Genomic DNA, 17,181 nt, shown 5'->3' with positions numbered 1-17,181 from the left:
TGTTTTGAACATATTTTCTTTGATAATTTTCAGTACTGTCTTATTTTTGTTATGTACACTAGTGCCTTTGTGGTATGGCCAGAATGTAAATTTACTATGACTGCATAGTCAGTATGACTTTGGTTGGATATTTGGGATATGATGCTTTCTAAGCAAGTATAGCAAACAGTTTTCTCAAAGAGCCTACATTGATGTTTTAAAGATAGGAAATTACTAGCTTCATTGAATACTATACTCGTGTTGTAAGGAATGGGATAAACCATGTGCATTAGTACTTATGTACTGTGGGGCTATCATGTATTTTAGTTTTTCTTTGAGGTAACTTAATGTAGTTATTGTAGGGTGTAAAAAGGGAAAAAAAACTTGATTGTATATATTGCTGTCAGGAGATAGGTTAATGCTAATGGTTAATATCAGCCATATATAATACGTAACTTGCCTTACAACTAACACTTGCTGGGTTAATCTATATCATGCATAGGTCCTTGCTTGTACAAAGTACACAGAATTGAGTTCATATTTAGAATTGAAATTTGAGATTCCCTAACTTGTTTAGTTCTACATACATTCTTGGGCTGTTCTCCCATGAAAGAAATATTGATGTTCTCAAAGGAATTCACTCTTACACTTGTTATTTCTTCAAGAACTATAAATAGAAATGGGTTCAAGACAGACTCTTTGTAAGCATGTATTGGTTGGTTGGTTGGTTGGCACTCCATCGGTTACGACAAGGGTTCCAGTTGATCTGATCAACAGAACAGCTTGCTCATGAAATTAACGTGCAAGTGGCTGAGCACTCCACAGACACGTGTACCCTTAACGTAGTTCTCTGGGAGATTCAACATGACAAGGCTGGCCCTTTGAAATACAGATTACAACAGAAACAGGAAGTAAGAGTGAGAGAAAGTTGTGGTGAAACAGTACAGCAGGGTTCGCCACCATCCCCTGCCGGAGCCTTGTGGAGCTTTAGGTGTTTTCGCTCAATAAACACTCACAACGCCTGGTCTGGGAATTGAAACCGCGAGTCCGCTGCCCTAACCACTGGGCCATTGCGCTTCCACAAGCAAGTATTAATGAACATCTGCCTATCAACATTGCTTTTATCCCTCCGATAGTTCTCTGGGTCATGCATTAACCAGGGCTGCACCAGACTCCAGTTTGATTTGGCATGGTTTCCATGGCTGGCTGCCCTTCCTAACACCAACCACTCTGAGGATGTAATGGGTGCTTTACACATTCCTGAAAAAATTCCATCAAGAAAAAAAATCCCAACTCCTGAAAAGTTTTAGAGTTGAAATTTTAAGAATAAATGAAAATTCACTTTTTACAAAAATGAAGCAAAAATTGAGAAATTCATCATATTTATTATTTAGATTTTACATTATAATTTTGATGTATTCATTCATTTGGCACTTATATATTTGAAGATATCCCATGAGATAAGATTTCGAAGGACAACTTTTACATCAGAAGATTATTTTTTAAAATACACATTTATTGCCAGCAATTAAGTGATACAATTTTGATAACTGCATATTTATAGCCAGATTCATTATTCAAGTTAATCCACTGTAAGTAAATCAGAAATGTAACAAAACATTTCCAAAGGAGTAATAATTTGACAGACAGTTCTATATATCCATTTCAAATATAATTACAACATAAAATTTATCTTTAAAAAATAAGATTTGACCAAGTTAATGGTTATAGTGACAAATAGCAGTTTATAATCAGCTTAAACACAATGTCGAGGAGGATTCTGGAACGTAATTTACAAAAATAACCTCCAATTTCTGTCAATTTGAAAGGGAAAAAGTTAAACTACTGTAAGAATTTAACATGGAAATATTTCAAAGGAAAAGTTACATTTATGCAACTTTTAATATTTTTTTTCATCAAAGACCTTCTCAATCATGTGTAACATCTATATATATATATATAAAATTAAAGAGTCAGGAATGGTGAAATATTACAGCTGTATTTTATGGTTGTCTTTCAAACAATTCTACCAAAAATGTTACAATAGCACTATAAACAAAACTGTCACTCATTTTCTAAGATTTACTAAAAATTCTAATATAAACACATTTCATTCAGGCAACATACCGTGATTTATTGTGTTGTGATAGCTTCTTTAATTGCGACAATGATTTTCAGTTATGACATGAGACTAGTTAAAACAGAATTTCTAGAATATTTTATCATTAATGCCACCTGTATGAATAGGTTTATGGAAATTGGTGAATAAGAATGACATATACTATGAGTATCGTTATGAACTATATGAATGTTTGTGGAAAACCAAATATCTGTTACAAATGTTTTAACTACAGATATCAATCATATTGGCATGAGGAATTATACACACACCACAGCAAATCAATCGAGTCTTCCTACAAGAAAACACTGAAGTCTCATTCTACAATGACTTTGGAGTAAACATCTGTAGAGATCATAATTTGCACACATGACTAAGCATATTGTCAATGTTTACACTTTTTTATTGACAGGAACGATATGAAGCTCCGGAGGATTGTGAAAAGTGTTTAGCACAAGAGATTACCATGAGAGATCATTGAAGATTGTGAGATCTTGCACTTTCTGGGACTTCGATCATGTTTATAGAGGATGAAATACAGGATTGACTGCTTGGCTTGTTATTATGTTGTTGAAAGAGATTAGATTGTCATTAAAGTCATGAAGAATCTGTTCAAGCTTCCTCGGTTTCATGGAAAAAGCACAAGACCCGTGTTGGGCTTGGATGTATGTAAGAGCGACAGTAAAATCGTCTGCATAGAAGTGTTGGAAATGTAGTTGGACCATGGAGTAGACCAGAGTTTATAAAATATGTATTGGTGAGGGCCTCATCTGCACACATTTAACAGTGCATTGATTTTGCAGAAATCCAGACAAAAAGACATGATATAAACCAATGGTAGGCACCTCAGCTTAGGTATTCAGGCAAAATGGATTAAAATGCCATCTTTCACTAGAGTACTCACAAAACAAATCTCCAGTTGAAATACATCTAAAGATACTTAATGGAGGCCACTGAGGGAGAAAATGTTTACAACTGTTTCTGTTATCATTTCTGAGGTGCTGGAAGAGAGTAAGAGAAAGATAAATAGGCTGGTAATTCCCATTTTGGAAGAAGCAATACACTGCTGCATGTTTCCATAGATCTTTCTGGAAAATGAGAAAGGTTGAAGATTTTGGTTGATAAGATGTAGGCCAAAGAGTACAGAGGCTTAGGGAAAGAACACACCCAAGACCAGACACCTAGATATGGTTATATTTAGCAGGAGTCCTTTTACATGACAACTCTGTTTTGAAAAGTTTTGTTGAAATGCAGTTTGGAGTTGGAAGCAATACAAGCTGTAGACATTGTAGTTTTTATAGCGAGTGTGCTGCTAACAGAGCCATATTGGATGTAGGATAGTGGGTTGTAGGATTTTGCGAAGTCATTAGAGATGCTCCTGGCAAAGGATAAGAAGACTCTGCTGCAGATTGAGAGGCAAGAACATCCAAGCCGTGTGGTATATAAAGGCAGTCTTTGCTTTTCTGGTGGTGATAATTTAAAGTAGTTTTATACGTAAATGTTTTACCACACATATTACATTGGTACGGTTTTTCTCCGGTGTGAATTCGTTTATGACGAGTTAAAATTTTAGTTGTAGAGAATGCTTTACCGCAAACATCACAGTTATATGGTTTTACCCCTGAGTGGACACGCTTGTGAAGTGTCAAATAGTCATTTCGAGAGAATGTTTTACCACACGTATCACAGTGGTAGGGCTTCTCATCTGAGTGAATATGTTTGTGCCGAATTAAATATCTCTTCTGTGCAAATATCTTACCACAGGCATCACACTGATGTAGTTTCTCTGTGTGAGTATCTTTATTAGCTGTTGAATTTTCATCTCCAGGTTCATTATCAGCTGAATTTTCATCTTCAGGTGCATTTTTATCACAGTTACTATCAGACTGGGAAGTTTTATTGCCTTTATGAATGTGTCTGTGCCTAACTAAATACCTCTTTCTTGCAAATATTTTATTACATATGTCACACTGGTAAGGTTCCTCACCTGTATGAATTTGCTTGTGAAGAATTAAGTCTGCATGCATAAAGAATGATTTACCACAGATGTCACAGTGGTAAGACTTGTCCCCGGTATGGATATGTTTGTGTCTAATTAAATATCTTTTTCTTGAAAATGTTTTACCGCAGACATCACACTCATGAGGTTTCTCTATGTGAATAAGTTTATGAGAAGCTAAATGTTCACTGGTTGTGAACTTTTTATCACAGACATCACACGGGAAAGGTCTCTCAACAGTGTGACTATGTTTGTGACGTGTTAAATCTCCACTGATTGAAAACGTTTTACCGCAGACATCACAGCGATGTGGCTTCTCACCTGTGTGAACACTTTGATGATTAGTTAAATGTCCGCTTTGAGAGAATGTTCTATGGCAGATATCACACTCGTATGGTTTCTCATCAGAGTGAATTCGTTTATGAGAAGATAGATTTCCAACTGTCGAGAATGTTTTACCACAGATATTACACTCGTATGGTTTTTCACCTGTATGTTTACGCTTATGACAAGTTAGATTCGCACTACCAGAGAACGATTTCTCACACACATTGCATTCATATGGTTTTTCCCCAGTGTGAACACGTCTGTGACGTTTCAAGTAATCTTTCCGAGAAAATGTCTTACTACAGCTATCACATTCATATGGTTTCTCTTCTGAATGGGTCAGTTTGTGAGAAGTTAAATAAGCACTGTGAGAGAATGTTTTCCCACAGACATCACATTCGTGTGGCTTCTCAGTGTGACGACGTTTATGGACATTCAATGTTTTACGTTTTGTAAAGCTTTCACTACAGACATCACAATGATATGGTTTCTTATCTGTATGAGTGCGTTTATGAGTAGCTAAGGTTTCGATTGTCATAAATGTTTTACCGCAGATATCACAGCAGCAGGATTTGCCTTCAGAATGTGCATGTTTGTGATGACGAGTTAAATTAGTTTTGTGTGAAAATGATTTGCCACAGATATCACATGGATATGGTTTTTCAGGCCCATGTATCTGTTTATGCTCTGTCAAACTTCCGACATCAGAAAAGATTAGCAAACACACATCACAGGTGTATAATTTCTTTGTTATATCTAACTTTGTCTCAGATTTTATATCATCATGAATTGGACTTTCAGATCTTACTTCATCGTCAAGCTGCTCGTCCTCAGATTTGACTTCATCATCATGAAGCTGACTCTCACATTGTTCCTCCTCCATTGTTCCACTTGTTCATTAAATACAAATGCAATACCTTTCTTTACAACTTCATAAATTACTTCAAGGTTATATAACTGATATTACATATCTTGATAAGGTCATTTTTTTTAGTCTTGCATACTCTTCATTTATTCCGTGGGGGTATCTTTGTAGAGAGAAATTCTGAAATAACAAAACAGTATAAAATATAAAGGACAATAAAACATTAACAGAAGTTTCTGGGGAATAAACTTGAATACAGACACTGAATGTAAAACAACAAGAAAGAGACAGAAAATTTCTGAAGAAAAGATATGGCCATGTGGTGGATAGTGTTGGGAGGAAATCTTTCTGGAGGGATGAATGGCAGAATGATTCCAATTGCTGATGGGACTTGAAATTGAATTTGAAGTGTTTGTGATAATATAACGGGAGGAAAAATGAAACCAGGCCGTTAGTAAGACAATGGTGTTAGGTTGTCAGAATGCACATTCAAGCAAGATGTTTGTATTTAACACAATGTATGATTATTCTCCAAATATAGAGAACAATTATGAAGAATTTTATGTGATCATCATCATTTAACATCTGTTTTCGATGCTGGTATGGGTTGGATGACTTGAAAGGAGCTGGCAAGGCCAGGGGCCACACCAGGTTCCATAGTCTGTTTTGGTTGGGTGCCCTTCCCAATGCCAACCACTTTACAGGGTGTAGTGGGTGCTTTTTACATAGCACCATCACCAGTGCCATTTGTGTGACACCAACACCAATACTTTCTGCGTGGCACCTTGGTTTTAGGACATCAATTCTGTTGTGGTGGGTGGGTCTTCTTGAGTATAACAATGCACCACATATCTTGGTCCATGTCAAATATTTTCAAGACAACTGAATAACTGAATATGCCATCCTTGACTTGAAGATAGATTGACATGTGCTATTCATATGAAACATCATGGAGATATAGTTAAAATAAAAAGGTGACTGGAAACAATCCAATTCAGTTATTTTCTAAAGTGGAATCATATACACTCCTGGTGGTGTTGAACTATAGCTTGAATTGAGCATACCAATGGAATATTAAGAGAAAGCTAACTTCTAATTATATTTCGCACATCCTACCACTGTCACACATCTTTTCAATGTTGTGCATTGAAATTTTAAGATGTCCTCTGCAAAAATATTTAACCTTCAGACTAGACAATGAATGGACAGTCAATGATCGTCACACAGAAATTATTGCAGTTCTTTTAGTCCCTCCCACGCAACTGACCACAGAATTCAAAAGCAAGAGTTCTCAGTCTAAAAATATTTTGTAAAAAGTCAGGCATGGCTCTGTGGTTAAGAACCTTGCTTTTCAATCACATAGTTTCAGGTTCAGTTCCACTGCAGGCACCTTGGGGAAAGTGTCTCCTACTATAGCCTTGGACTAACCTAAGCTTTATAAGTGGATTTGGGAGACAGAAACTGAAAGTCCATCATGTACATGTACATGTATATATATATATATATATATATATACATATATGTCTGTGTATGTGTGTTGCAGGAGATTGAATGCTAGTTGTATGTGTCACCAATCACCTAAGTAAGTAGTGTCATTTCCAATACTCTGCATGAACATGTCAAACCATGGGGAAATATTTCCCTGCTTGGAAACACAAGGGTTGATGACAGGAAGGGCATCTTACCATAGGAAATCTGCTTTCATAAAATCCATCCTACATATGCAAGCATGAAAAAGTGAACATTAAAATGAAGACGATGGTGATATGTCATCCATATGCATGAAAACACCGAAAATCTGTTGCATTTGTGAAGGATCAAGACAAAACTTTATTTCATTTGTGGCTGGAGTTGTTAGCATTCACAGTTCTATGCTCTGCTTCTCTCTTTTACCAGAAGCTGATTTTCTGTCAGTCTTCACATAGAAATAATTGAGTTATAGCAGCAAAATGAAAAACAATGTAGACACAGGCGTACTTATGTGGTTAAGTTCACTTTCTAATCCTGACCAAATGGTCTCAGGTTCAGCCCCATACTGTGGGACTTTGTACAATTGCTTTCTACTATAGCACCAAGCTAACCAAAGCCTTGAGAGTGAATCTGAAAAACAAGAACTGAAAGACCATTTTACACAAACACAACCACCATCATATTTGCATTTTCTATGTTGGCATGGATTGGACTATTTAACAGGATCCAATGAGCCAGAGGACTGCATTATGCTCAAATGCCTGCTTTGACTAGGTTTCTACAGATGGATGTCCTTAACATCAATCACTTTACAGAATGTACTGGGCATTTTTTCATGGCACCAGCACTAATGAAGTCACCTTGCAGCCTGCAAGACTAAAGAAAGGTAGATTGGGAGTAAAGGGGACATGAGTTTGAGGAGACGGGGAGATATAACGGGCAAGCACAGGAGTGATCAATGCAAGGAAAATATGAATGAGATGGATGTTGAAAGGAAATTGTTCCCAGGAGAGGGAGTGCACGTCTTTATTTTGACACAATAGGCTTCATTCGGTTTCATCTACCAAATCCATTCACAAAGTTATGGCCAGCCCAAGGTTAAAGAAGACACTTGACCCAAAGGTGCCATGCAGTGGGACTGAACCTGAAAACAAATACACTAGAAATAGCACCCAACCCTACTTCCAACTTCATCTTTTAAAAAGACGGTTGAATATAGAGGATAGTGTTCCCCAGTTATTGCAACATATCAATTGTTTTAAGATCAGCTTGCTAAAATGACACTCGTAATTTTAATTTTGTTTGTTTGTGTGTATGAACAACTGAGTCACAAAGTGCAGTTGTTTCAGATTTTCATTTTTTCTAGCTTCAGTAGATACGAATTTTGTACATATACATTAATTTGAAATTAAATAAATTAACATAAATTATCCAAATTTGTTAAGGGAGATAAATTTCAGAGGGATCCAGTGACAAAATCAACGAAGACCTAACTGTAATTGTATAATGCTGAAGACCATAACTTTGACCGATTCTGCTTGACGGAAGTCTGTATATCAAATCACTGTTAAGAACAATATTTAGGGAAATTATTGACGTTAAAACTGATAAATTCCCCAAAAGTTCATTGAATCTTTAGTTTTGTATCACAGCTCACACATTTCAATGCCAAAAATATCGATGGAGCAGCAACTTATCTAGGGTTATGTCAGTGATCGACTGAGACCGTGACATCACAGTCTCACTCAATTTTCTGCGAGCCATTGACCTCTTAGAAACACCCTCCCTCCGTTGTATTTCCTCTTTTGCACTAAACATTCCATGAAACCGAAATACAAATGCAAGATGATGTATCCCAATACTATGCCTCAGGATTCTTCGGTTCAATCATAAACTTCTTTAGCCAAAGTTCAGAAGATTCAACTGCTCCGTTACGCTTACGCACTCGCGGCAAATGACACAACACATCTTGTTGATCTAGCGTACATGACTTGTGTATCTTCTCCATAAGGGAGAATTCTGAATTAAGCTCGAGTTATCTGATTATGACAAAATACCCGTGGTATCGCATTCTGAGTGGAAGTTTGAATGGGCTTTCAGGTCAAGGGCAACAAAATTTCGGCACTGGGCGACCAAGATAGATGGTCTTTATGGGATGATATAATAAAGTAAAGTCATTGAAAGAAATTCAATAATTAGTTTTTATATAATCTATTTCATTTCCTATTTAATTTCCGACTGCTAAAACTACCGGGGTTATATGGGGCGCCTAAACCAGAATTCCGTTCGAATATTTCTATTTTATTTTAACTTATTTAACCTTCGACCGAACTAAGATCGCCAGATTTCCTTCTCTCTACCGGCCGGTAAAAGAACATCGAAAGAAAATAGGAAATATTCTGGAATTTTAAATGGTACCAAAAATTCAAAAATGAACAAGATCGAGACTGTCCTTTCTGTTTTTATTCGCGTCGAGGATGTATTTACAGGGATTATGACTCGACGACAGCGCCAAAAAAGCAATTTCCCGTTAAGCCAGATAAGCTGACCGTAGCACAACCCGCTAGAGAAAAAAATTCTTCCGCTCGACAAATATACTAATAGCCATCAACAAGAGGGGGTTTTTTTCAATGCTTTTTATTATACTGATAATGAGAAAATTAAATTTCTTTTATGTTGCCACCACTGTTGTGAATACTGAAATATTTATGTTTTATCATTGGCTGTAGTAACAAAAAAACAACTGCAGATTTCTTATTTAACACCCTAAAATTACGGCCACCAAACCATTTAATTACTCATACACGGTTATAATAGAAATGCCCAGTTGGTGCCTAACAAAGCTGGCAAGTGCTATAGAATTTAAACTGTGAACATTAACTATTAATAAAACTTAAGTATATCATTGATGTACAATACATAAAAATACAATAAATTTAACATCAAATACATTGGACATTGTCCTACTAACTGATACTCTGTTATTGTTTTGTTTTTTCGTCCTTTTTCTTTTGTTCACCTTGTTCCACAAAAATTTCTGCAGCTAAGTGGGAAAATAATTCCTCACTAAGAATCACAGAAGCAAACGAGAAAAAAATATATACGTTAAAAAGTTGGAAAATATGCAATATTTCTAATCATAATGGTTATGGTTAAAGGCAAGAAATAGTTTTAAATATATTTTCCTACATGACATTCGCTAAGTGATATACATACATACATATATTTATATATATATATATATATATTTATATATATATGTATGCGACAGCGGCGCACTAACGACAACCACCATTTTTTGAATTATAAAAGGGTTTTGCCTAATTCATTATAACAAGGACGTACGTATCGCTTTATGAAGGAACAGAATGCGGTCAAATAAATGACCGATATTTTGAAACTTTATGAAAGAAAAATATTACAAGAATAACAAATTAAAAAATAATTTACATCTTTTAAACAGTGATAATGTATGATTTTTGTTTCAAAACAAAAATGCAATGAAACAAGAGTATAAAAAAGAAATTAAAACAAAACTTATGAAAGAACACTGTGTCATTAGAAGAATTTGCCTGAAAATTATCTTTGCAAGGATCTTCAAGATAAATTGATACAAATAGTAATTTCATAGATTATCTTAAAGTTTCCTTACATGTAAAAAGCAATCAATCTAAAATTAGTTAGGAGTAGAGATGTATTTATATAACTTACTGTTTTCTAATATTTTTCTTCGCTATTTGGTGTGATTAGATATGATAGATGCAGAAATACGGGAAAATTAAGAGAGACAAGACATTAAGAAAAATCTTTGTAAAGGCTAATCAAGATAATAAAGAACAAACTAAGTGATACATTACAACTAATCGACAAAACGAGCAGCCATGCTTTCGTAACTGACTCAGCCGATGGAAATATGTGGAATGTATGAGACTAATAAATTAATTTCATTACAAAAGCAGGTGACTGTAAAAACAAAACGAAAGATCCTGTGCAGAATGCAATAAAAAGTAATTGCTTTAATGAACAGACAGGAGTGGGCAAATAATGATGACGTTAATGATTGTCTGTATAGTAAGGGATACCATTATTTGAGAGGTGTAGGCATGGTTGTGTAGTTAAGAAGTTTATGTCGAAGCCATGTGAAGTCATATTCGATTTTCATGACATAACGACTTAGAAAAATGTCTTTCCATTATAGCTTTGGGTTGACAAGTATCTTGTGATGAGAATACATATAACGCAAAAGTCAAAAGTAACAGCACTATTTATGAATAACAGGTTTCATATACGATGTTCTCACTGTGAATGATAAGCGGTGAAGATACATACTGTAGTCATCAACATCGTTTTAACGTCCACTTTTCTATGACTGCATGGTTCACATGGAATTTGTTGAGACAGATTTTTTTTCCACAGCTGGATGCTCTTCCTGTCGGCAACCTTCAGTTATTTTTCAAGCAATGCAATCTTTCCCAATGGCTAGACATATTTCATGGATGGTTGTAAAAGTACAGAAGAAGCAAATTTCTGGGGGGGGGGGGGGGATTTAGCAAACTCTATTCTAACAACTACTGTACCCAATCTGGATGGAGTATAAAAATTTATTTCCACTTGGGCATGCACTTTTTCAATCAAGTCTCAGATACATGAAATTCTTTCACTATTAAGCTACTTCCAAAAATATGTAAATCTGTTATGGTAAAAAATCCATGTTTAATCAAACGTTGCAACCTTATACGAAAAATTGTAATGACATGGAAAGAAAAAAGTGCAATTTGTACAAATGATTCCATCAGTCATGTTGGGTGTGGGGAAAGTAATTCCATAAGGTAGTATTTCTTGTGATTCTGCAGTATATGTAGAGAAATTACAGTACCAAGACAAAATAGAATGAAGTTTGCTTGGCCTGAAATATGGATTGATGATCATGAAGGAATGAAAGTCTGAAGAATGACATAACACCACGAAGACATATAGGGTTGTGAGCACACTAAGCAAAATGCTTTGCAACATTTCATCCTTTCAGGCAGGGGGTCAATAAAATAAGGACCAGTTGAACACAGGGGTTGGTGTAATCAACTTACCTCCTCCCCTGAAATTGTAGCAAAATTTGAAACTATTATTAAGTTGATAGGTAAAATTAGATATACAATTTCAAAGAAGTTTCTGTTGATTGGAAATAATTCCTGGATTGTTTTGTGTTAGAGATAAACTTGAGTTACCTAACAGAAAAAAAATAAATAAATAAAATCTTGAAAATTGACTTGTGTCATATCTAGATTTTAATTGGAGCAAATAGCATAAATTTTGGTGACTCATTTCTGACTACAAAATTTAAGAATGTGCAATTCTTAATTGAACTTGAAAAATAATTTCTTTGTAGCTGAAACATGTCTACAGATATTTTCAATTTTTGTTTTGCAGTTTATTATCAGAAATAATAGTGTAAAATCAGAAGCAAGTTTTGAACTTGTGACATGATGGGCAATAGTAGAGTATGGTAACCATATTTTCTTTTGTGTTTCATAGGTGAGTGCATCAACAGTAATTAATTTAAAGGAAGGAACAATGTTTGAATGTATTGAACACTAATTGATTTTATAGCAGAGAAAGTATGTGTGTCAGGTCAATGGAGAAACACAACCTGATATTTAAAGATTTATCTAACATAGGTACAAACAAGAAATCATACACCTGTGACAACTGCTCTTAAAGCATTCTCACAGAATGGACTTTTAAATTATCACAGATGTGTTCCCACAGGTAAGAGACGATACTTTTGTGATATTTGTGGGAAAACATTTGCACAGGTGAGACACAACTGGTGTGATATCTGCAGTAAATCATTCTCCCAGAAAGTATTTAATTCATCATATACGTATTCTTACAGGTGAGAAACCATATCACTGTGATGCTACATTCTCTCAATGTAGTAAATTAACAATCCATAAAAGTGTTCACACAGGTGAGAATCCACACCACCATGAACTTTGTAGTAAAACATTTTCTCGCAAAGAGCATTTGACACTACATAAATGTATTTATTCAGGTGAAAAGCCTTGTCGCTATGGTATTTGTGGTAAGACATTGCCTCACAGGGTTTTGAGAGGATTTTCCACTTGATGTCGAAATTGGTCCCTTTGCCTTTAAGTTTCCAGATTAAAACCGAAAGATAGGTCTCTATATATGCATGCAGGAGTACATAAATACATACATATGTATGTCTGTTATTTCTAGAGGCAGGTCGAAAATATTTAATCATTGTTTTCTTGAAATTACATTCTTTAAAAAAAAAAACTTTTTGTTTTGCTTTCTTTCATTAAATTCTCTTTAAAAGACCCATCCCTGTTTTTTTTTGGGGGGGGGGGTTGCTTTTATTAAATTATTTTAAAAAAAACATCTTTTCAGTTTTCTCCATTCTCTTGTCAATGTAATGGAATGTTTATGAAATTAACGAAATTGTCTGCATATTCAGCCAGTCTGTTCCCATGGCAACTATGGCAGCAACCATCGATTCCTTGTGACATTGGGCCCATTTCATTGGCTAAAAATGTATAACTTTAAATGCTTCTGTCTTGTTAATTATTAACTTCTCGAAAAAAAAAAATGTGTATTATATTCGTCATGAGCATGCAAAACTACATCAGTGTGGAAAATTTGAAAGCATTCTATGAAGAATTTTAAAATCTTCAAGTGGTTGGAAGAAAAGGCAAAAGACGCGATGTAGTGAGCCACGAAATTTTGAAAAATCACCTGAACGATTGGTTTTGAGCAACAAAAGACAGGGGAAACTACTTCGAGATGAAAATTTATTATAGTAAAATGATAATGCAGCAGTATTGCAGATGAGTAGACATAAAAATTTAGCATACTTAGAAAATAAAGTAATGAGTTGTATCATGAGCTTGCCAAAATAATTCATATTCGATTGAATATTTAATTATTTTGGTGCTTTCTTCGTTTCGTTATATCTTTCCGATCAGCTTTTTAGTGCTCACTGAATTCAATTGATTACCTCCTGACACTAAAGACTTAAGAACGAAAGATAACTAATAATAAAAATACGGCTGGAATTATCGTCTTCTCTTTTCGTCGACTTAAAGATGTATGAATCTAAAATCATGTTTAGTATGTTATGATTGTAATTATAACGAATAAAATACAATAAGACGGTAAGTTGACATTTGAAAATATGTCTGCTGTCTGTTTTGTTTTTAGTTGAGTCTTAAGGAGATCCATGAAAATCATTTCATGAGCATGCTTAGCAAAATGCTTCACATTTCATCCTTTCAGGCAGGGGTCAATAAAATAAGGACCAGTTGAACACTGGGGTTGGTGTAATCAACTTACCTCCTCCCCTAAAATTGCTAGCCTTGTAAAATTAGGTATACAATTTCAAAGAAGTTTCTGTTGATTGGAAATAATTCCTGGATTGTTTCGTGTTAGAGATAAACTTGAGTTACCTAACAAAAAAAATAAAATCGCTATTCTTAAGTTCACTCAATATATTTCCACCTTCTATTTTTTACTTGTTACATTCGTTGGACTGCAGCTTTGCTGAGATGCCGCCTTGACAAAAAATGCTTATATTTTGTTAACTACGGGATTTAAACTTCGAACGTCAATGAATAGCGGGAATAAACATCGTAATGAATTTTCCGATGTTGTTATGATTCTAACAGATTGCTCTTTAAACGAACACATATTCTTTTTCTCTTTATTGTTAAGTATCTATATTTCGTGAATAAGTGTCAAAGACTCTTTCTACAACCCGTTATAACCTCTATCCTTCAGATGTCCTCTCTTCATTTTCATGATTGTTTACATGCCTGAAACAAAACCTCCGGGCAATGAATGCTACTGCAGAATTATTTGATGATAGTATCAATGGAACTTTTATTGCGATTTAACTGTATTATTAACGTGTATTAAAGTAAAATCGTTTGGCCCTTAGCATCATTTATACTTTCAACATTGGGATTAGAGTCAGGGCTTGTGTATAGAACCAACCACTTCTCGATACAGTTACTCTACATACACGCAGTTTTTCAGGTAAATCTGAATATATATATATATATATATATGTATATATATGTGTGTGTGTATATATTTCATGCGTTTCAGCCCAAAGGCTGTGGCTGTGCTGGGACACCGCCAGTGTTATCACATTTTCAATAGCCTTTCTTTTGTGATTGGCTTTTGGTAGAGGAGCAAGTTCAATATTGATACTCCCTTTAGATTTTCTTGCTGTGGTGTAGGTTTATCTGGGATCTTGGACAGCAGGAGGTCAAATTGTTTCTTGAGAACATCTACCCCTACTCTGTAGAAGATAATAATCTAGGCATATAATAATATCATCATAATCATTATTATATGCTTAGATTAAGGTGCCAAAATTTAAAATCAATATTATTATTATTATTGCTAAGGCAACAGGCTGGCAGAATTGTTAGCATGCTAGGCAAAATGCTTAGCAGCATTTCATCCATCTTTATGTCCTTAGTTCAAATTCCACTGTCATCTTTACCTTTCATCCTTACAGGGTCAATGAAATAAGCACCAATTGAGTACTAAGTTCAATGTAATCGACTAACCCCTACTCTGAAACTGCTGGCCTTGTGCCAAAATTTGAAATCAATGTTGTTATTGCTAAGGCAGCAAGCCGGCAGAATCATTAGCATGCTAGGCAAAATGCTTGGCAGCTTTTCGTTCATCTTTATGTTCTGAGTTCAAATTCTACTGATGTCAACTTTACTCTTTTTTGGGGTCAATAAAATAAGTACCAGTTCATCACTGGGGTCTTGTAATCAACTTACTCCTGTCCTGAAACTGCTGGCCTTGTGCCAAAATTTGAAATAAATATTTTATTGTCTCTTATATTTTATACTGTCTTATCATTGCAGGGAATGTCTCACCAGTGATACATCAAGGAAGGAAGGAAGGAATGAAAAAATATGAAAGACTGAAGAATGATATTATGTTATGTAGTCGGTTACATCACCATTAGAAAACATAACGAAATGAATTATATTTGTATTTAATGAGCACTAAATTGACACTATGGAGGAGAAAGTGTGTGAGAGTCAGGTTCATGATGAAACACAACCCAATAGTAAAATTGTATCTCATTTGACACAAAGAAAAATACGACAAAAACCATACACCTGTGACATCTGTTTTAAAGCATTCTCTCAGAATGGACTTTTGACTAATCACAAACGGATTCACACAGGTGAAAGACCATATCAGTGTGATATCTGTGGTAAAACATTCCCACAGCGTAATAAATTAACAAGCCATAAAGCTATTCATTCAGGTGAGAAACATGACTGTGATATTTGCAGTAAATCATTCTCTCGGAAAGAATACCTAGCGCTTCACAAACGTGTTCATACAGGTGAGAAACCATATCACTGTGATATCTGTGATAAGTCATTCTCTCGGAAGGAACATTTAACTCTCCACATACGTATTCACACAGGTGAGAAACCATATCATTGTGATATCTGTGATAAATCATTTGCTCGAAAGGAATTATTGATTAGCCACAAGCGTATCCATACAGGTGAGAAACCATATCGCTGTGATGTTTGTGGTAAGACATTCTCCCGGAAAGATCAATTGATCAGACACATACGTATTCATACAGGTGAGAAACCATATCACTGTGATATTTGTGGCAAAGCATTCTCACACAAGAGCAACTTAACTCTGCATCAACGTACTCGCATATGTGAGGAAGCATACAACTGATATCTCACATAAGACAGCATTTTAAAGTGCCAATAGAATTTTTCCTACACAAAATGTTAATTTCAGAACAAAGTTTAAATTGTAATAATAAAATACTTTATAAAGTAATGTACGATTCCTCTGATTGGCTACATCAACATCATCATCTCACCCTCCCCATCATAAGCTCAATTGCACTTAATATTGTATGTAAGTTTTATACATTCAATACACCATCTTCAGTTTCTTTTCCAGCCTCAGCACACTTTCCACATTCATGTTCCAATGCAACATCATACTTATACCTATTTCATGCAATTAGTTTTCTCAAAAAGTCCTCTGTTGTCCACAAATGTTTCCTTACTTTTTCTTAACTATTGAGCTATTATTACAATGACTAATTGCACACAGTTTCTATCACTTGTGTAGCAAAGCCTATTTGAAAGCAATCCTTTTCGTGTATGCCCCTGTTGATAATATTTGATCCCTCTAAATTTCTGAATACTAAGGTAGCTTTGAACTTTGCTACTTTGACCAGATGTCTTGCAAACAACTCGCACATGCAAGTGCTACCAGTCGAGAACTCTGCATACCGGAAGCCAGCAAGTGTATGGGGTCATCAGGAGAGAATGCGCGCTGTTTCGGGGCCTACCTCTCGACGGCCCCGCTTGCTAGATCAACTGGTTATTA

At 35.1% G+C, this 17,181-nt stretch overlaps 3 protein-coding genes across 3 annotated transcripts; 2 read left to right on the top strand and 1 right to left on the bottom strand.

Annotated features, from left to right (window-relative positions):
- Positions 1 to 1,344: 1,344 nt before the first annotated feature.
- Positions 1,345 to 10,656, bottom strand: LOC106871133 (zinc finger protein 883). The gene is made up of 2 exons (XM_014917442.2): positions 10,471 to 10,656; positions 1,345 to 5,469 (listed from the first exon to the last, which is right to left on the bottom strand). The coding sequence occupies exon 2, from the start codon at positions 5,305 to 5,307 to the stop codon at positions 3,394 to 3,396; it is 1,914 nt and encodes a 637-aa protein (XP_014772928.1). The 5' UTR covers positions 5,308 to 5,469; positions 10,471 to 10,656; the 3' UTR covers positions 1,345 to 3,393.
- An 852-nt stretch (positions 10,657 to 11,508) lies between these two features.
- Positions 11,509 to 15,766, top strand: LOC128248306 (zinc finger protein 492-like). Its single transcript, XM_052969127.1, has 3 exons — positions 11,509 to 11,575; positions 12,650 to 12,838; positions 15,663 to 15,766. Exons 1-3 carry the CDS (start codon positions 11,509 to 11,511, stop codon positions 15,764 to 15,766), a joined length of 360 nt encoding a protein of 119 aa, XP_052825087.1.
- Positions 13,262 to 17,085, top strand: LOC106871130 (zinc finger protein 239). The gene is made up of 2 exons (XM_014917440.2): positions 13,262 to 13,931; positions 15,663 to 17,085. The coding sequence occupies exon 2, from the start codon at positions 15,820 to 15,822 to the stop codon at positions 16,510 to 16,512; it is 693 nt and encodes a 230-aa protein (XP_014772926.1). The 5' UTR covers positions 13,262 to 13,931; positions 15,663 to 15,819; the 3' UTR covers positions 16,513 to 17,085.
- Positions 17,086 to 17,181: the final 96 nt, after the last annotated feature.

This window comes from Octopus bimaculoides, chromosome 7 (genome assembly GCF_001194135.2).
Source record: "Octopus bimaculoides isolate UCB-OBI-ISO-001 chromosome 7, ASM119413v2, whole genome shotgun sequence".
Lineage (NCBI taxonomy): Eukaryota > Metazoa > Mollusca > Cephalopoda > Octopoda > Octopodidae > Octopus > Octopus bimaculoides.
This window is presented reverse-complemented; position numbering and strand designations above follow the sequence as displayed.